This window comes from Cynocephalus volans, chromosome 9 (genome assembly GCF_027409185.1).
Source record: "Cynocephalus volans isolate mCynVol1 chromosome 9, mCynVol1.pri, whole genome shotgun sequence".
NCBI lineage: Eukaryota > Metazoa > Chordata > Mammalia > Dermoptera > Cynocephalidae > Cynocephalus > Cynocephalus volans.
Window position 1 is genome coordinate 37,745,689 of NC_084468.1, and position 22,208 is coordinate 37,767,896.

General features: G+C 37.3%; 1 protein-coding gene across 2 annotated transcripts in view; it reads right to left on the reverse strand.

The window, feature by feature from the left end:
* ATP8A1 (ATPase phospholipid transporting 8A1) overlaps positions 1-22,208 on the reverse strand; it is a 219,369-nt gene that overhangs the window by 72,292 nt on the left and 124,869 nt on the right. For both annotated transcript variants that reach the window (XM_063107852.1, XM_063107851.1), the window contains 2 exons: positions 21,722-21,786; positions 1,553-1,725 (listed from right to left, as the gene is read on the reverse strand). In XM_063107852.1, coding sequence (XP_062963922.1) covers positions 1,553-1,725; positions 21,722-21,786 — 238 coding nt within the window. The remainder of the gene's footprint in view (positions 1-1,552; positions 1,726-21,721; positions 21,787-22,208) is intronic.

Sequence of the window (22,208 nt, forward strand, 5' to 3'; positions counted from 1 at the left end):
GCCATTTTATCGAAACAGCTCTGGATTCTGTTCTGTGTTGTTTCCAAATAGGAGTCAACAGTCCTAACACTTACGTGCTTTTGAGCAATCTTTTGTTGACCCTATGATCCCATTAGAGAAAGTGATTAAATGACCAAATCTGGCACAAAATTATCCTGAGAGAAGAGTATCAGAGCTGAACATTAGTAATACTGTCAAGATATTAGCAAGGAACCAAGAACAGTCACTGTAAAAACATATTTTGAAAAGCATGAGGATAACAGTAAAAGTGAGAGTCAAAATAATTTCCAACTCTTTATTCATGATTAAGCAAAGAGCCTGATTATTACTCATATTAAACATCTGTACAATTATATTGTCCAAAAGCTTTATAATGATATTATTTATTAATACATCCCACACAGTAGAAAAAGAAGTTATATGACTAAAATAATTAGAGTCCCGGGAATAATAACCAACTCTCAGTTTTCTAAGTATGATATAATTTTATAGGCTGAAATGACGCTCTTAAAGAGTATTTATTGAATATGGTCTATGTTATATTTCAGAAAGTATACTGCAGTTGAAATTTACAAAATATCTACAAAGTATGGCTTATAAATTCAGATACAATATCATATATAGGATATCTAAGTGGATAAGCCCAGACAAAAAAGTTTTAAAAAGCATAACATTTCTTTATTAGTAAACATATTTTAAAGAAAATAGTAAGAGCAAATAGAACAATTTTAAAGATAATGTTAAAAGCACAGATTCTGAGAAATTCTTCAGAAGCCCTGCTAACATTTTGTTGCCAGGAAGAGAAAACAATTGGAGAAACTGCTACCCTGGACCTAGTGTGACTAGTGGTCACATTCAATAAGCAGATGATAAAAAGGTTTCATGGTGATCAGAAGGAGGGGACTGGGCATAGTCACGAACATACTTTAAATTCTAGGAAGGCATTGTTTAAACAATTTATACAAAGAGATGGGGAAGATTCCCCAACAAGAAACTCAGGCAGGTCTGGAGCTAAGTAGTTTACAAAAATTCAGTTCTACAAATTAGGCCCAGAGAACTCAAAACATATTTTAACTTAGGATATAGGCAATATTACAAATTAGAGGGCAAAGGATATATAGTCAACAAACAGGCCTCACAAAAATACCCAGTTATTTGGAAAATGATTCGGTTCGTACCTCCCTTGACACCATTCCCCCAAAATAAGGCCTAGCATCAGGATCAAAGATTTAAGTATAGAAAACTGAATGCTTACAGAAATAATTCCAGATGGAAATGCAGGTAAATAATCAAATTTAAACAAGATAATAGCAAGCAACCTGTCGATTCAACTTATGAACAATGCTTATTAATGATTGTTAAGACTCACTTTCAAATCTCTGCTAACAAATTCTGTCCCAGTTTGTAAACCTAGAATCTTGAGTGAATGAATTAATAAGCAAGTTAACATTTACAAATTCTGGATAAGATAACTTCATGGAAATTTAAAAAATCAAGAATTTAGGATCAAGGCGTTTTTTACTGAATTCCGACAACATTAAGGAGAACTTACCTGCAGCAAATGACAGCTTTGCATGACAAAGCTAAGTCCAGGAAATACTGTCGTACTCCAAAGGTTAAGGCATACTTGAGAGTTTTCCCATCAATTATAAGAGCAAAATCATTCTCTTTCCGAAGAGCATCACCAAGGGTAGTGCAGTGCCGACTGAGAGTCTCCCTTGTTCCCTGGAAAATTAAACGAACCAAAACAGCATTGACATTTACACCCACTTGTTCTAGTAAGATGCCTTAAGGATGTTGGGCAACTACATTTAGTTCTTTTCCGTGCTTTTGATGTTTCAAAATATGTTTACATACCTCTATTCATTTGATTCTCACAAAAGCACCTCATAGGAGACTAGACAAATGTTATCAGAAAAAGTAAGTTACTCGATTGAGTCACACATCTGTTCCCAGCAGGGTTGGGAGTAGACTACAAGTCACCCATCCCTGCTGACTCTGCAGTCTTTGCTCATTATTCTAACCACACGATCACAATACTCCAAAAACATTTTGAGCAAATTTTCTTGTTAAGAAAAACCAAATTATTGTTCTAATTTATGAACTAGTTAAAATTGCTTTGCCATGAATCAAGGGAAAAAGTTGGGGAATATAATTTAAATAATTTATGGGTATTCTTTGAAAAGTACTCAACACTATGGAACTTTTATTCCCAGTAATGGAGAGGAGGAAATACAGGCTCTGTAATCTCTTGCCACTTCATGAATTGACTTCAATAACTTTAATCATGATTTCATGATGCTGTATTTTAGTTGGGGATGGTGACATGTGGCTTAGTAATCTTGACGGATCAAATAAAAGAAACCCTTGCATCAATGAAGAGTTCACTTTCAGACACAATAAAAACCTTTAGTGTCCAGGAAAGCTCTATTCACGCCAACTACACAGAAAGGATGTATTTGTCTCCTTCTGTAGAGAACTGCTTTCCCAGCTCTTCAAAGGGAAAAAGTTTCAAGATATTTTGTTTTTCTCCCCCAAGCCTGTAACTCTTCCTATAACCTAATGGGATCGACTTCCTGCTTCACAAGAGCCCTGACATTGTGAAGAAACACAACACTGGCTCTGCACAGGGAACTATAAGGAACGATTCCCCTCCTATTAGACATTTGTTCTCCGTGCTAAGACTACAGTTATTTACATAGCGAAGACAAATGTGTATTCATAAAGAATACCTAACAATAAGAATATAATACACTTATGTAACAATTTTTATTTTATTGACGGGAGATATAATTATTGTTCCACTTTAAGGATGTGGCATATTCATTTCACGGTTATTTTGCAAAGAGTGTAGGTAATTACAATTTTATACTGAGGATTTTTGAAGGTGTTTCTACACTAGTATTTAAATGTGGTTCACACTATGCTCTGGAATTTCAGGATCTGTTTATCAAAATAATAGAACCATGGTGTACTATAAAGTAAGACTGCCCAACTTTCCCAATACTAGACCTTCTCTTAAAGTCCCCCTGTTCCCCACACAGAGTGACACAAAGGGCCACCATGTAGCAGCATTCTTTGCAACATTTTCTGTTCACACTTTACATAGGGGGGAAGTAGCTATTTTAATTTAATGGCCTCATCCTCCTATTTCCTGCTGGAAATTTTTGGCCCAAGAGGACTTAAGTAAAGAAGGTGAAAAATGTAAAATTTTGACAGCAAAATTGACTAATGACAATCTATAGTAGATTAGCCTGGATTGTCTTAAAAGCAAATTCATATAGATGAAATAAACAAATAAGTCAGTCAATAAACTGATAAAAAATAAAATAAAGTAAAATAAATATTTAGCATGTCCTACACACCAGGCACAATTGTAAGGGGTACAGGTATAGGTGCAACATTCAAGTTAACACGTGCGACAGCTCTGAGCAGGAGGCATGACTGTTACCTCCATTCTGCAGATGAGGAAGATGAGACAGTGTGTGTCAATTCCTTGCTCAAAAACACACGGCAAAAGCAGTGAAATCAAACTCAGAATTAAATTTCTGTGTTAGCTTGTCTTTCTCTACACAATCCAGCAAAAAACAGAGCAGACTTCAGACAGTAATAGACTCAGCAAGTTATAAACGGAATGCCCACCCAGCCCCTCTGCTGTTTCCCTTGAGTCCTCATCATCTGTCTCTCATCTCGTCTTTACCGCCAACAGAGATTCTCTCTATAAAACAAATTTAAAACACAATCATGTCTCTTCTTGCTCTAAAATCTTGCTATGGCTCTCACAGAACACGATAACGTCCAAACTCCTTAAAATGCCAACACGATAAAGTTTAAACAACTTAAAACGGCATTGAAGGCTTTCCACAATGTAGACCCAACTAACTTGCCTTCACAATTCCCTTCACAATCTGATTCCCTTATTTCCCCTCTCCCTGGAATACCCTTTCCTCCAGGGGATAGCCCGCTGCCTCCTAAAACCAAGCCCTACCACAATCACTCCATGATAGCAAAACCCTTAGTTCATCGAGGGGAGAGACCACGTCTAACCTGCTTCCCAGCAACAAACGCAGTGCCTGCCATTACAGAAGCTCAGGAAACATGTATTTAATGAATGAGAGCACTGGTAAATTCTGATCTCATCCCATTGGCAACACTCCATCTTCCCTTTTATTACCACTTCTGATGCGAGAGAGAGAGAGAGAGAGAGAGAGAGAGAGAGAGAGAGAGAGATCGTCTTCTCCTTTCTCCCTAATTTTCTAGAGAACAAATAATCCATTACTTCAACAGTCTTTTAAACAAAGGCACTGCTCACTAAAATGCCTCTGTATTTTTTTAAAGCTATTGCCCAAGTGACTTCTGAGCTGAAAACCTGAAATGAAACCTGAGATGGACTCAGGAGAACTTCAAATTTCTTTAAAGCTCAGCTGCATAGCAAGACTGAAAGTCAAGTAAGCCCCAGAACTGTGAAGTGCCTTCATTAACCAACCTGTGGGATGCAGTCCCATGTTCCCCACTCTCCGTCCTTTCTAAGGTGTTCTCTAACACCTTAAGATTTGCTGAAAAGTCTCTTATTTGTGGCATCAGTATCCCTGGGTTTCCTTGGTGACTGTCACAGATTTTCAGCAAATCAAAAGGTGTCAGGAAAAATGTAACAGAAACAACATTTCAGAAGGTGCAAAACTTCCCACAGTGAATTCTGCAGTTAGCCCACCTAGGGTGCAAGGTAACAGCAGCAAAAAAAAGCTGCAAACATTTTCTTATTTTAGTTCATCGTTTTCTTTTGTAAGTAGCTCTGTTGTTGGCTGTGTGCTGCCAGCTACAAGTTATATTTTATCCTTATTTACTGCCGGGAATATTTTAAAATTCTTTTATTTATGAAAGTTTATTGCTTCTCCCCTAAGCCTGGGAGCCATACTTTATGACCATATTGCACTGAAGCTTATCTCCTGTAGCTAAAGATAAATTTATTACTATATTAGCTGTTGCTTTGTTTTCTTTTTGGCTACTGAAGGGGGAAATGTTTAAACATTTAAACTTAGTGACTTGTGAAAGTGAAAATATATAAATGAGAAGCTAAATCAGAAAAAGGATAAAAGACCACATAGCACAAGCAAATAAAAGGTCTGCATCTCCTTGTTCTGCACATTTTTATTTGTAGGCTGAAAGAAAAGGGGCATCAGGAACATTGTGAGGTACAGACAAAGAGAAGTGGGACGGCTGGGGTTGAAGTCGCCAATCAGGTATGGGAGGGAGCTGCAGGGCAAGTGGGACTCGTGGGCACCTCCCCCAACCAGCACCCCACGGGGCTGGTCATTCTAGTCACCATTCAACTGCACTCTCCCTACACCCTGAGCACTGCACACAGCTAAGAGCTCGCTGGATGCCCTGAGCCTCCCATCATGTTTTCCTGCCTTGCCAATTCACAATTGAGGCCACAGACAACACCACTTCTAGGTTCTCAGTCTTGAGAACACAGAAGGGACAAAGCCACCTCACCATGAAGGCAGGCTGTGCTGCAGCTCTTTTCTTAGATGGTGCTTGTGACTGTGGATAGGCCTTTATCTATGCTTAGTGGAATCTATGTGGCTACTCCAGACCTTTTCTTCTCTCCTCAAGACTCCAAATTTGGCCTCTGTCACTTCAGCAAACATCTACCTGCTTTACTGAGAACAATTTATACCAGAAAGAATTCCCTCAGCTTTCTTCCCTGAACCTCAAAACTTCCTGTTACCTAATCTGCCCTAATTCTTCAGCTGGGGGCACAACTGCCTTCTTCTCTCACCTCTGTCCCTCCCACTTCTCTTTGTATCTTTATTCTCCCCACTGGCACTATTTTTTTTTCTTCCTTTAAGCCTACATACAAGGTCATGATTTTCTTACTCAGTGAACAAATAAACAATGAACAAATAATCCAAGAAACGTTCCCTTGACCTTACTTTCCCTGAGTCCTCCAGGTAACACGAACACTTCTGTCTTTCGGATTTTCCAAATACTTCATGTATACTTATACAATGTAGCATGATGTACCATACCTTATTTATTTTATTTCTATCTTCCCTTTGGGACTGAGGCCCTTGGTGAACAGGTAATAAAAGAATAACCAAATTATTAATGATTGGAGAACACCTTGTAGGTTTTCTCATGTGATCATTTTGAGGAGTGTTGTCCACTGCCTGTAAAACTCCTGTATAACCTTGGATATTCTTAATTAGAATAAAGAAAATGTTAACATGCTTATTTTGTTCTAGAGGGTATGGAGAACAAAAAGGTAGTTATGATCTGACCTCTACCTCTGCCTCAGTTAATAAAAATTGTCTAACGAATATAACAGAATGAACATCCAGCCTTGCTACTTAGTGATCAAGTGTACAACAGTGGGCCAAGGAGAAGTAAACAATATCTATTTGGTTTATATGAAACACTCTTGGAAAAGAAAAAAAAAAAGGAAACATGCTTGGTAGATAATTAGGCCAAGTAGAATTCCTCGTAAAAATAACTGTGACCAGAAGGCTTCAATGAAGTTCCACTTGAAGCTTTAGGATATAGCCTGGCAAAACAGATAACATGTTCGTAGAACACATAAAATAAAACACCACCAGAGCAGTCTTTAAGAAATCAGAGACTGCCAGCTTTGTGGTAATCTTTTTCATTACTTTTATATGGCCTGTATCAAGGAAGCCCTTGATAAAAATCACAGAAGGTGCCCTAGACAATGAAATCTGACACAGTTTTACAGTGAAATAAAACAAAGCCCTGATTTGTTTGGAAAGTATCATGGCATGCAAGTTGTCTTTTTCATTTTGGCAAAACTCTGCTTGGAACAGTCTAGAGAACCCAGAGGCCAGATGTGCAAAGAATATGTCAGGCCACCTAAGAGCTGTTGCTGATGGCCCAAAACATAATGCTGCCGAAAGCAGCTGCATTAAAAAGGCCCTTTTCAGTTTCTACCCTTTTTTTTCTTTCCTGATTTCCTATCAGAGATTTATAGGAAAGACAGTCTTACTTAGGCAGAAATCCAAGGAACACCCTGGCAGAGAATGTGGAAATATCCCTAAGGAAAGGAAAAGGAAAGCCTGGTTAGCCAAGGGTTCATAGAGCAGAGATGAGGTGAAGATTATGGATAAACAGTCCAACATGCAACACCTAATGGTAGTGGCTTCCACACCATAGACTGGGGCTGCAGTTACCTACTTGTAGTGACAGTAAATGCTGTGTGATCACTCATATATACTTCCCAGAGGGCATCAATCAGTAAGGCTAACCCCAAACAGAAAAGTTAAAGGAAAAAAGCTTACTTATACTAATTTATTAGAAGCATATTTTGGTGTTTGGGTCCAAATACAAACAAGTACCCTGCATTTAAAACTTACTCCTAGAAACCTGTTGAATATGTGCAGGTCAAATGATAAACTCATGCTATAAGGAGGATTTTGTTCTCAGAAAGGGTAAAATAATATTTCAAAATTCTGAATGACTTCCAGACGTAATATTTAACAATATATTTCTGTTATGGCATGAATGTTTGTATCCCCCACGCCCAAATTCATATGTTGAAATCCTAATCCCTTATGTGATGACATTAGGAGGTGGGGCCTTTGGGAGGTGATTAGGTCACGAGGGTGGGGACCTCATGAGTAGGATTAGTGCCCTTATAAATGAGATTCTGGAAAGAGCCTTTCCCCTTCCACCATGTGAGGACACAACAAGAGGATACTGTCTATGAGCCAGGAAGCAGCCTCAAAAGATACCATATTTTCTGGCACCTGGATCTTGGAATCCCTAGCCTCCACAATGGTGAGAAATAAATATTTGCTGTTTAAGCCACCTAGTCTATGGTATTAGACTATGGTTATAGCAGCATGAATGAACTAAGACAATTTTGTTGTTCTTGGATTAGTCCTTTTCCTTCATGAGCTGACCAGCAGGTAAGTAAATGAGCACATAAATAGGGCTAATGATGAATCACCTTTGTCAGAATATACTTAAGTTTATAAAGCCTGTGCTTCAGTAACACAGGTTTCTTTTTTCACTTACTTTCCTTAGAAAGGGCAAAATGCAACAGAATGTAACAAAACAGCTTCAGGAATGTTGCTGACCAAAGATGGCGACTCTACCAGAACAAGATAACTGGCTGGAGGCTGAGGCTCTGTAAAACAGCTCTTCAGAACTTGTCAGCAGATGTGCACAAATTATCAATCAGTGTAGAGAAAGCAGTTGTCTGCATATAATGTGTAAAAGTGCAGCAAATAAAAGGGGGACGTGAGAAAGTTGAGGCTGCACACAATGCTTCTGGGCACCGATAACACCTGAAACAAGATGATGCCACATCCTAAAGAACTAAATTCTCTAAGTTGCATAAGCTGAAACACACCCTATGGTTCAGAACGCAAGGTTTTCCTCAACTTCAAGTGGATGTACAGCATAAGGTAAAGGTAAGGTAGTCAAACATTTTTCAACTTCCTTGAAAAGTAAAAATTAAATGTATTTTGAAAACATTCCTTAATGAAAGGCAAAAATTAAGTGAAAAATAAGGAATAGTTTCAACTACTTACTAAAGACACCCTAAACTCCTAAACCCTTCTGGGTCAGGTAGCTACACAGGCTCAGTGTTCTAGAAAGGATTATATCAAACATTACAGGTAAGTTCATTTCATGGTCTATCAAAAAACTTTTCCACTAGGGTATATACGTATTCCGATCTACCTCCTCATGATTTTATTTATCTTGCTTTCATCTGACTAACTGTGGAAGAAAGTAATGTGGTATCAGGAAGGCTGGGTTGAATCCTTCCTCTACCACTTACTGGCTATCTTTCCTCAGGCAGGTTACTTTACTTCTCTGAATCACATCTTTCTCATTAAGAAGACTGGGCTAATATCTCTATTCTGTAGTGACTGCAGTGATAAAATGTGCTAACTCCTTTATCTGTGAGTACCTAGTCCTTGGCACAGAATTGACATCCTAAAAAGACTAGTTTGTTCCTTTCCTCTGATATTTGGTCTGAAGAAAGATCTGCAAACTGTCAAAACTGTACAACATCAGTATAATCCAGGTGGTATATTACTGGGATAATTTTAAGTTTTCTTATGAAATCTCCCAATGGCAATTTTATTTCAGTCGACTTTTTGACTGCTAACACTCAACTCTACCAGCTACTTCTTCTATTACATAAAAAGTATCTGGAAACCTGTGTTCCTCTCAATTCTAGTAAAGAGAGCATTATCTCTTCTTATATGTCACTTAGCTCTTGGTACATAATAGGAGAAATATTTATATAATTAACCACTGTTTTTCTTCATCTCTTAATTTCTATCTCCAACCTGATCCAACTCTTAAGCCAAAACTAATTGAAAAGTTACAAACTGTGTATATTTTTTGCATAGATGACCACATCAACATGTATTTGGTTAAAATAATTAATTGTAAAGAAAACACATAGGTCATGTTTCGCTGGCATGTTCTTCAGATATAACACATGAAGTTAATTCTTAGGTACTAATTGTTCTTAAAGCAGAAAAAAAAAAATCACTGGGGGGAAAACTCCTTTCTTTAGTTTGCTAAGGATCTACCTTTTGAAACCTACTACAAGTTCATTTAAAATGTCAAATGAGGGGATATATATAAAAATCTTAAATGAATACACATTTTAGTGTTTTGGTGGTTTGTGGCCCCACCTTATCATTAATGACGTGGTATTTACAAATTTATGGTGAAATAATGTTTAATTTTTCCCTCTACTTTTACATTCCCTGAACATTCACACCCTAAAATTACAAATTAATGGAACATTTCAAGAACACTCTTAATAATACATTATGACCATATCAAATATGGACAATGCTAACACGTTCTTAAAGAGTGAGTTATGACTCCCACAATAACACATGGATAAACGACAGGCTATTACTTATTTTTGTACAATGTGTTATTGATTCAGTGGAACACTGGTCATTCCACATACTCCTACATGACACATACATCAACTACTCCTCCAGCTACTGCAGGCAGTAGTAAAAGAATGTGTGCCTGAGAGTAGAGAGAAACTACATTTACATACAACTGGCCCATTTAGTGTTCATCCCAGTCAGCATCACTAGCTCTCTGCCTTGGTGTTTCCAAACTCCTGGCCTATACTAGAACATAACATTTAAAAACATATGCGTATAGAACCAAACCAATATAAAGTAATTTTTCTAAAATGGGTAAGGGCAGACAGAAGGTGAAATCATTAAAAACATATGGTCCAAGAGTTTCTCCAAAACAGCTTGGTGGAAGGCAGCCAAACGAATAATTTAATCAATACATATTGCTAAAAATAATGCAGAGAGGGATAAAGAGACAAAAAATAAATAAATAAATAAATAAATAAATAAATAAATAAATTCCATGCTAATACACAGATACGGACTTTCCAGGGTAGGGTTAGATATAAAACACTATAATTGGGGAAATGGTCCAATCTCCCTGCAGGGTCATGCCATTGACAAAGGTCAAAAGTCACAACATGGAAGCAGGTAAGAAGAGCAAGTCGCGGTGCTGGGTAAATTGCTCCTGGTTCCACAGCAGAGGTTTGGAATTTGAGCTATGACAGATTCCCTCAGGAAGAGAACTCCTGTGAGGCATCTGGTCTCATTTGGGGTACAACAGAGAGCGGGGCAGAGAAGTATCGAGTCTGGTGCAGTCTCTATTTTGGTATTAGGGTGTTGGGAGGGGGGCACGAGACAGAGAACGACGCATGCAGGGAAAGGAAGGAAGGGTGAGGTAGGGGATACAATTATATAATTTAAATAGTTGTGTGGCTAACTGCTTTTACCAAAGCACTCACAGTGATTATTTGAAACCACCACTGAGAGTCTCCTAAACACTTAGGCTGAGCTTGGCATGAAATAGTCTGCAGCGTTGGCAGCGACTCACGCTGGTGCAAGCTCTGTGGGGACCCAGGACACCCGGCTCTCCTGCTGCCTTCAGTGCAGCCCGCAAGGGACTGCTCAAAACATACAACTGGTTTTCGGAAAATAAGCAAATTACCAAATCAACGGTTTAGAGAAGGTAACTACTGGGGCCTGTGACTGTTACCTGCGAAAGCTAATACTGGGCCCATTTTTAAAATGACTTCAATTAATCAATATAGGAACACAGGAGAATCATTCTGAGAGCAAATCCCCAATGCACACCATTTCCATTATTTTACATATACATTCAATAAAAAGTTATGTACAGTTGTTATACCAGTAAAATTAAATATAAGGTCTTTCCTGAATTCCATAATGCAAGATGTCTAAATGCTACTGTTTTCCAGAAGGGCATCCCTCTTTCAGCTGCTTTGTGGTCCTGGTGCTGAGTGGGAAAGAAAGTAGGGAAAAAGGAAAGCAGGATAAGGGCAGGGTTAATAAAACAAGTCAGAAAATTTGGGAGATGCCTTCCAGAATGTTTTTCTTTCCACCACTGAGTCAGCTGTCCCTGGAGAAGGTATGGTTATTTAAAAACAAAAACAAAACCAACCAAACAAAAAAACAGCTTTAGACTTTGAGCAATCACGTAAATCCAAGATCCTGTACTTGCTAGCCATGTGAACTTCAAGTCTCCATGTCTGATTGAGACAGACAACACAAACCTTGTAGAGAACGATGCATGCAGATACAGCGGGCACTTAGTAGAGGTTTCCTACAAACTGTCATTTTTATGGTTGTGCTAACTCACCAAAAGGTACGGTGGCAGAGATGAAAAGCAGGCACAAGGCATGGCTTGCTCCCCTCAGAAATGTCACCATGCTTGTGGGGAGAATGGCAGGGGGCAGACTGGTTAGAAAGCATTTATCTGTAATTCTAGGTCTCAGGGAGCATTTGAAAGAGTTCCAATGGTTAGCCAACAATGAGGTAAAGAATATTTAGGATTGGGAGGAGGAATTTCTCAAAACAGAAACACTATTAATTTGTGAACAACCTCTGTTAAGGCTCTGCACACGAGTCAGGCTCACTGGATTTTGTTTTATAAAAGGGGACACATTCAGTTCTATGAGACCAAACAATGGGTTTGATGGAATTTTTTCAACCATACACTTTGGCTTGCAGCAGACACTGTCTTAAATCAGGGGAAAGGAAAACAAATTATTTGCTCATATGGTATTTACATTTTTTGGTGATGTTTACATTTTCTTACTATCCCATTTCTTCCAAATGTAACAAAGTTGACTTTCTTCACTGAGAGCTACTTGGAGTAAGCAGTGTGCCAGACAGTATCAGAACAATCTACCTACATCCAATGGGACATTACAGAAAAGTATCTTTGCTTCTGGTAGGATACATTAACACCTTAAAAATTAAACCAGGATCTTAATTTCAAGCCAAAAAGCTGAAACAGTTTTGCTAGTGGTAAAAGAAAAATTCACAGTATACTGAAGGGCCAACATTGCCAGTGGAGGAAAACGCAGTGTGGTTTAAAATCTGCCTAAACTATTTTTCAAAGCAATACAAAATGTATTGTATTAGACTCATGGGACATATTAAAACAAAACCTGAAGTAACCCAAATTCTCTCTTCTCCCCTCTTTTCTGGAGTCAAGTCAATAACTTGCTTATTCTGGATTTCTTTCAGAAGCCATTCAACAGTGGCTTGTTCCCAAAACAGTAAGGTTGTCTGCATAATACATGTAAGTCGAGCTTAAAAGGGTACAGATGACAACTTCAGCATTTATGTCCTGAATGTCCTATAAGTTATAGTTGAAACTTACATGGCATTAGAAAGTCAAATTCAGCTAGAAAAAAATTAGCAATTCCATAAAGGGTTTTCTTTTACCATGGTGTTGAAAAATATATATTTTAATGCTTGTTAACTTAATATCCAATATGGCTAAGAATTAATTTTCTGTAAAATATATCAGTGAAGGAAAACATTTATATCCATAATCAAACCTACAGCTGGTTTGGGGTCTTATTATCAAATTAAGCAGAGAAATTTAAGTAATTTAAGAGCAGGGCAGCTAATTAAAGTCATCTCTCTACAGCAAGTGGCAATGAAGAGCTCTCTTCCCCCAAGAATAATAATGCTAAATGAAATAATAACAACGATCATGATAGCAGTCGATATTTCTTGAGTGCTTACTACATGCCCCTCATTATTTCTAAGTATTTCACAGGTATTGTTTTGATTAATCCACATATGACCGCCCCTATGAGATGGATATTTTCATTTCTTTTGTTATACAAATGTAGCAGGTGAGAGCAAGTAAAACCTATTTGCTTTTCACACTCTGGAATCAAATGACTCAGATATTTCTTCCAGTACCACTGGAGGATATAGCTACCCATGTTTTGTCAAGTTTCTCTTTCTAGATACCTCATTTGTAAAATGGGCGTATATTCAGATGTGAATGTGATTGTTGCTGTAAAGTCCTTAGTCCAGTACCTAGTACAAAATAATAAGCACTTAATAAAGGTAAGATACTGTTTTGGTTATGACTATAACAGCAATGTAAAGAATCCTCCTAAGGCAGCAGAGCCCCTGCTAACAAAAAGTTGCATTTTCCTTGGGGTCCATACACTGCTTCCCATACATCATGTGGTGGCTCCTGATCAGGCTGAATGTGAATGTCAGCAACAGCAGAGGCAATCTTGAAAAACTGTGCTAAGATGATCAGGAAAGTTGGGGAGGGCTTCTTAGGAGTTAAAGTTGGGAACACTGGAGGCCTTTGAGTGGAGGGAATTTATTTCTCCAAACATCATTCCTGTTTAATCAATAAATTTATAGTGAATACTTTCCCTCTCTGCTCTTTTTTTGTTTGTTTCTTACAAAAGGCAGGCAATATAAAGGAGAAGGAAAAACAGTAAGAAAGCTTTATCTCTGAGGATAGATCCCACAACTCATATAAAAGAGATGCAGGAGGAAAGGGAGACCAAGATTAAGGGCATATCATGAGAGACTCAAGAAAAGTAGTTCTGACACCTACAGGACATCTATTTCTTTAACTCACACAATTAGTGGCTTCACAAATTATGACTCCTCCTACCCACTTTGGACTTGACAGATGGAATAGTGGTGAAATCCTGAGCTATCTCAATAAAACATATCTTCAAAATAATCACCCCCTTTTTGACCAGAAGCTAAGATGGACCCTCTGAGGTTAAGGATAAACAAAAACACCCTGCAAGCCTAGGGCTCAAGATTTGGTCAGTGGGGCAACTTCCTGAAATCCTGCTATTGCCCTTCCCACACCCTATTTATGGTGCCAGTAAGGGGAGCTACTTAAGCTAAAAACACTGTAATTCACAGTGCCACGAATAGTGTAGAAGAGTTCCCCTTTCCCTGAATCCTCACCAGCATTTATTATTCTTGGTCTTTTTAATAATGGCCAGTCTAACTGGGGTGAGATGATATCTCAGTGTGGTTTTGCTTTGCATTTCTCTGATGACTAGTGATGTTGAGCATTTTTTCATATACCAATAGGCCATTTGTATGTCTTCCTTTGAGAAATGTCTATTCATCTCCTTTACCCACTTTTTAATTGGATTATTTGGTTTTTTTTTAACTGTATAATTGTTTGAGTTCTTTATATATTCTGGATATTAATCCCTTTTAGGATGTATAGTTTGCAAATATTTTCTCCCATTCTGTAGGTTGTCTTTCTGCTCTGTTGGCTGTTTCCTTTGCTGTGCAGAAGCTTTTTAATTTGATATAGTCCTCCTAATTGTTTATTTTTTCTTTTGTTGCTTGTGCTTTTGGGGTCTTATTCATAAAGACTTTGCACAGTCGTACTTCCTGGAGTGTTTCCCCTATGTTTTCCTTTAGTTATTTTATGGTTTCGAGTCTTATATATTTAAGTCTTTAATCCATTTTCAGTTGATTTTGGTATATGGTGAGAAGTGCAGGTCCAGTTTCATTCCTCTCCATATAGAAGTCCAATTTTCCCAGCACCATTTATTGAACAGGCAGTCCCATGTTCACTGCAGTTCTATTTACAATAGCCAAAATATGGAACCAACCTAAATGTCCCTCAGTGTATGACTGGATAAGGAAAACGTGGTATATATACACAATGAAATACTACTTAGCAATAAAAAGGGATCAAATTCTGCCATTTGCAGCAACATGGGTGAGTCTGGAGAAAATTATGTTAAGGAACAAGACAAGGATGCCCACTCTCACCACTTCTATTAAACATAGTACTGGAGGTACTAGCCACAGCAATCAGGCAAGAGAAAGAAACAAAGGGAATCCAGATTGGAAAAGATGAAGTCAAACTGTCTCTATTTGCAGATGACATGATACTGTATATAGAAAAACTTACAGAATCTATCAAAAAAACTTCTAGAGCTGGTTAATAACTTCTGTAACATTGCAAGATAGAAAATAAATGCCCCCAAGTCAGTTGCAATTATATACCCGAATAACGAACTAACAGAAAGAGAAATAAAGAAAGTAAGCCCATTTGCAACTGTCGCACAAAAAAATAAAATAACTAGGGATTAATTTAACCAAGGAGGTGAAAGATCTCTATAATGGCAACTACATATCACTTCTGAAAGAAATTAAAGAAGACACAAAAAGATGGAAAGGTAGTCCATGCTCTTGGATTGGAAGAATTAACATTGTGAAAATGTCTATACTACCCAAAGCAATCTACAGATTCAGTGCAATCCCCATCAAAATACCAATGACATTCTTCACAGAAATGGAAAAAACAATCTTAACTTTCACATGGAACAACAAAAGACCCTGAATAGCCAAAGCAATCCTGAGCAAAAAAAATAAAAAAAATAAAAAAAATAAAGCCGAAGGCATAATACTACCTGACTTCAAATTATACTACAAAGCCATTGTAACCAAAATAGCATGGTACTTGTATAAAATAGACATTCAGACCAGTGGAGTAGAATTGAGAACCCAGAAATCACCCATCAGGCTTATGGCCATCTGATATTGGACAAAGGCAACAAAAATCTACATTGGGGAAAAGACTGCCTCTTCAACAAGTTGTGCTGGGAAAACTGGATATTAATATGCAGAAGAATGAAACTAGATAGGCATCTCTCACGATATACTAAAATCAACTCAAAATGGATTAAAGACTTAAGTGTAAGACCTGAAACTGTAAAATTACTAAGGGAAAATATAGGTGAGACACTTCAGAAACTAGGTCTGGGCACAGACCTTATGAACGTGAGTCTGAAAGCACAAGCAGCAAAAGAAAAAATAAATAAATGGGACTATATCAAACTAAAAAGCTTCTGCACAGCAAAGGAAACAATCAACAAAGTGAAACAACAACCTACAGAGTGGGAGAAAATTTTTGCTAACTATGCATCTGACAAGGGGTTAATATCCATAATATACAAAGAACTCAAGCAATTACACAGTAAAAAATCCAAATAACTCAATTAAAAAATAGGCAAAGGAGCTGAATAGACATTTTTCAAAAGAAGACATACAAATGGCCAACAGGTACATGAAAAAATGCTCAACATCACTAGACATCAGGGAAATGCAAATTAAAACCACATTGAGATACCACCTCACCCCAGTTAGACTGGCTATAAACAAAAAGACAGTGAATAACAAATGCTGGTGAGGGTGTGGGAAGAAGGGAACACTCCTGCACTGTTGGTGGGACTGTAAATTAGTACAACCACTATGGAAAACAGTATGGAGGTTTCTCAAACAACTACAGATAGATCTTCCATATGATCCAGCAATCCCACTTCTAGGTATGTACCCAGAGGAATGGAAATCATCATGTCGAAGAGATACCTGCACTCCCATGTTCATCACAGCTCTGTTTACAACAGCCAAGATATGGAACCAAACTAAGTGTCCATCAATGGATGATTGGATAAGGAAACTGTTGCATACGTACACTACGGAATACTACTCTGCCATAAAAAAGAATGAAATTCTCCCATTTGCAACAACATGGATGAGCCTGGAGAAACTTACATTGAGTGAAATAAGCAAAGCACAGAGGGATAAATACCGCATGTCCTCACGCATAAGTGGGAGCTAAGAGAGAAGGAAGGAAAGAAAGACCATAGTAGAGCACTGGACTTACAGAGGGAGAGAACACACCTTGGGCTACAAAGTGGAGTGGGGGGGAAAGGGAGAGGGGGACGGAAGCTGGGGATAATTGGGTGGGGGACATGTGATACAAATGCAATTTGTGGTAATGAGTATGCTGCCAGTATGAATCTGGCCTTCACATCTTGGGCGTGAGGGGTGACAATCAGCTTTGTATCTCATGAATATTCATAATGAATTAAAAAATATATATATGCACAAAGTATCAACTGTAAAAAAAAAAAAAAGAAAATTATGTTAAGTGAAATAAGCCAGACAAGGAAAGAGAAATACCACATGTTCTCACTTAATAATTGAGAGGGAGGGAGGAAGAAAGGAAAAAAGTGAAGGAAGAAAGGACCAAAACAACATGTTGAACTTTCAGATGGGGAAAACAAACCTAAGGATACTAGAGATGAGGGGGAGATGATGGGGGGTTTGGGGAGGGATAGATTGGGTAAAGGGCATAAAAAAAATCATGATTTGTAATAATAATGTGCTTCTAATAAATAATAAAAAATAAATAAAAATAAAGAAAGAAAAATTTTAGTTGCTCACCAAAAAAATAAATAAAATAAAATAAATAAATAAATAAATAAAACTAACCCCCCCCCCCCCCCCCCAAAACATAGGACTACAGAATTAGCAGCAGATGCTTGGTCATTCAGTCTTCATTTGAACAATTACAGTGTTGAGGAGTTCAATACTTTTGAGCAATATTCATATATGTAATGCTTTAAAACATTTAAAAAAATATTTAATTGACAAAGATTGAAAATATTAAAAAAATAAATAAAAAAACTGTAATTTGAATACCAGACCAACAGTTATCTGAACAAAAACAGACACACCACTCTTGATTTGGTCTATCTCTGAATCTGGCTCCTCCTTCCTGGGCCCAAATGCAAATTTCAGTGTTCACAATTGACCAAGTAACTGTGCGCCATCAGCAGCCCATCCGAATTGAATAACCTGTATCCTTCATTTGCATAAGAGGAACTCAACAAGAACTTGAGCAGGAAGTTAGGTGGGAACTTTTGCTATATAAGACAATCCCGTTCCTTTGTTCACCAGAGTGTACTTTTGGTTCCCTCTAGAGCCTGTGTTTCTCTGGTTTGCAAACTGTCATTGCCAGTAACACTCTTTTTTTATGGATCAAGTGCCCCAGTGATCTTTTAGATGACACTACCATGTAGAAGAAACTTAGATCAAACCAACCTGAAAAAATATTTTGAGTCACCTGAAAATATTTCTAGAGACTCACAGAGTTGGTATGCTATAAGGGATTTGAATAATATTACAATCGCACTGCTTAATGTAACATGAAATCAATCCTTCCAGAACTGCTTTAGTGCATTTTGAGAAACTTTAATTAGAAACTGAAAGCTAAAGACAGATCAGAGTATACGATTCCTCAGTTTTTAGCACACATTTTAGATGTTTCCAGTTTTAACAGACAGACTTTGAACAAATTACTTCATAACAAACTAAAAGATGTAAAAGAGATGCAAAAAGGACCCCTTGGATACAGGTCATTAAGTAGGAGGGGTTTCTAAGAAATTTGTGGGATATTTCCTGGATATTGCTGTGGAATTAGGAAAAAAGTACAATCTATCCTTCAAGCCAGTGTTTTGAAATTCCTTCCTTTGTAGATGCTTATAGAAATGTCTCATATGAAGAGAATAATCAAAACTCAATAAAGTAATTCAAAGTACTATGATGAAAGAAGTTATTCAAATTATCTAAATTATCTAAATATACAAATATCTAATAGGTTCTGATCAACTTTGGATGATTCTTAATGATATTTATAAATGAAATTCTTACTTTCTGACAAAAAAAATACAACCAAGCTTTCTGCCTAAGAAACTCTCTTTATAACACTGACAATATTTTACAAGAGCCTGGTAGGTAACCGGGTGAGAACACTCAGCTTTGCTCTTGGGAGACATCCTAGCAGGGGGTGCTACTCCCACTATGACAGGCATTGGGGAAGAGTAAGACAGGAAAACTTGTCAGGCTTCCATATTAGATCTGTAGAGCAAGAGTTCCATCTGCTTGTCTGTATTTTCAACTGTAGTTTGGTTTTATGTGTTTATTTCAAGGTCTTAAAAAAATGCTGAAGAGCTATTATTTTTTTCAAGAAGAATAACCATGTTGAAACTCAAGAAAATTGGAGAATGCAATGGCATTTTTTGGTGATGATCTAGACTACAGGAAGTCAAAGATTTCCATTATCATGATCATTAGGAGAAAGAGTATTCTATTTGAAATTTTAAAAGCCTCAGATATGATAACTTCACAAAAGTTCAATATAAGAAAAAGAGATTCGGCTTTTAAAATTTCACAGTATTAGGAATAATATTCTGGCAGAAAATCTGAATGGTTCATAGCGATAGGTATTGCTTATGTAAAAGAGAACCTACGATTGTAACTTGCTGCCTTAGGAAAAAAAATTAAGAGATGAAAAAATAATACATCTTTCATAACAAAAATGATCATTATTGCAAAACAACTTGCAAGCTATCGAAATTACTATTCTTTCTACAAGATTTCATAACATCTCCTTCTTACATGTGACACGCACTGTGTTAACCACACCAATCCTACACCAAAGATAATATTCTCCTTCCTTCTAGGAAGCAAAACTGTGGCTCAGAGAAGCTGATTTTAATTTGCCAAAGGTCCCACAGTTAGGTTAGAGCAGAACTGTGCTCTTAACCACAGTGCTATTTCAGAGAACAATTGAGTACATTCATTAAAATAGTCACTTGATAAAACACATACTCACAACTTATTTCTTAAGACATTATGTTCCTAAGTTTATTACTTAAATGTTAATTATTTTCTGTGCCGATGGAATGATAATTCCGTATCTTATTATCTATCAGTAGAATTTGAACACTATATATAGGATGCTTTTCTCTTTGATGGCAGGCAATGAAAAAATAAATAATTTACCTTATAAGCATTCTAACACACCTAATGACTTGCCTAAAATCTCAGATGTGGATTTTATGACACATGATTGGAAGGAGCTCCGCAAAGTGATGTTTTCTTTCCTGCTGGGAAACAAATGAGCACACTCCAGTGGGTCTGACCTCAAACAACCAGATTTGTAAAGTCACCACTTAACTCCCTCGGAGAAAAACCATCCCCAGACAGCTGTGCCACATTGCTTGGCAGTCCAGCTGGACAAATGAGTGTTAATCCATTCAGCCACAGTGTCTGGCTGTGGTCTTCTACACCAAACTGCCATCTGAATTGCTAAAGAGATTTTTAACCACCCTACTTAAAAAATATCAGATACGATCCACGACTGCCAAATTTAAAACTGATATACAACTTTTTTTTTAAAAAAGAGAGGCCTTTAATTTAAAATTACTCAGTGACTCACTTCCCAAATATTTATAGGGTACTTACTAGGTGAAAAGCAATTTGCTGGGCACTGAGAGAGCATGGTAAACCAGAATAGATGGACACAGTCTGTACTTTAATTGAAAACTGAGTATTCACCTGAAACTCCTACCTATGTTTGTTCCAGGAGAAATAGGTAGTGCAAGTACCTTGAGGTATTTATTAATTTTGAATTACCACCTTAGAAACCTCAAAGTGAAAACAATGCCACTGTCTTAACATACTGATGTAGTATACTACTTTATACTTAAAACAAAGAACATGTTTACTCAAGAACTGGAGAAAAACGATGGAACAGAATAAAACAAAAGCAGCGATACTACCACACTCTACATAGGGTGAAAGCCTAAATGCAGACAAAAAAGGATCCCACGTCAAATCAAGCAAGGCTTGTCCCACTTTTGCTTCAACGTCACAGGTCCTGTCTCTGATTTCCTTCACATGCATGTGTGAGAAAAACCATGTACCACGTGTTACCCACAAAGGCATAAACACCATCCCTTCTACACTGTGGGCCTCTCAGCTTCACCAACAACCCTAATTACCAGGTTTTCTCTGCTGTTTGCGTCACAATGTCTATTTCAAGCAGTTGCATACTCACCTCTCCTGTTCTGTCTTCCACCTTAAATTACAAAGTCATCTTTACTTTAAAATATTGACAGGTCATCTGACCTACATATTATTTGTTAACTTCCATTTTACACTGTATTCCTAACAAATCTTTCTCCCTTTCCCAAATATAACATCAAGTGATCACAGCCATGAAAAAAGACACCCCAGGAATTTAACTTCATTCCAGAAGTTAGGAAATTAAAAAAAAAAAAAAAAAACTTTCTTATTAGAAATGGTTATTTTGTGTTGTTCAATAGCTTTCACAATTTTATTAAGTAGGAAAATATATTTCAACACTAGAAGCTGCAGCAGATATCAAATGCTTAATATACAAAATACTCAGATATAAACAAGTTGTAATCACTCAGCAACCTCCTGACATAATGTTTTTGTAAAGCATCTTTGTCTCACAACATTAAGCAAATCACTTAGTGATTTCTTTTAGCTGTCATGAACACAAAACTTCAATAAATTTACATCAGCGTAGTTCAAAACAGTGTACATTATGTAAAAGCAGAACAATCGTGATAAGGTGTCTTTTAACTTCAGGAAGAAAAAATATTTCCACAGCTACCCCAATATAAAATAAAATACTGAAAGATGATTAAGTTATTGAAGGAGTTTTTAAAAAACATAATTTTACTTACATCAAGGGAGTCTTCATTGATAACAATCATTCCCATGTTCTTCTTCAAAAGTTTGCAGGAGTGGCCTATGTCCAAACACAGAGTAAATTAATTGACACAATTTCTCCAGAGAGAAGAAATGAAGATGTTAAGGTAACAATACTATCAAAATAGCTCAAGATGATTTTATTAGGAGTGATGGCAGTCAGCTGTTTTCCAGGTTTACAGGAAGTTAAAAATGAAATGTTGTTGCTTGCTGTAGGAGGGATGAATACAAGGGCAACGTTTGGCCTGCTCAGGCTTCTTGGTAAGTAAATATGGAAAGAGACTGCAGTAAGGATTCTTCTCAGTGATGAATACCTTTCGTGACCGCTGGTGACTTTTGTTCTTTCACACCCTACTCCAATCTATCAGTCAATCCTGTTGGCTCTACCTTTAACACCTGAGGAGAACCCAGCCCCTTTTCCCCACCTCCACTGTGACCACCTGGTCCAAGCAACCACCATGT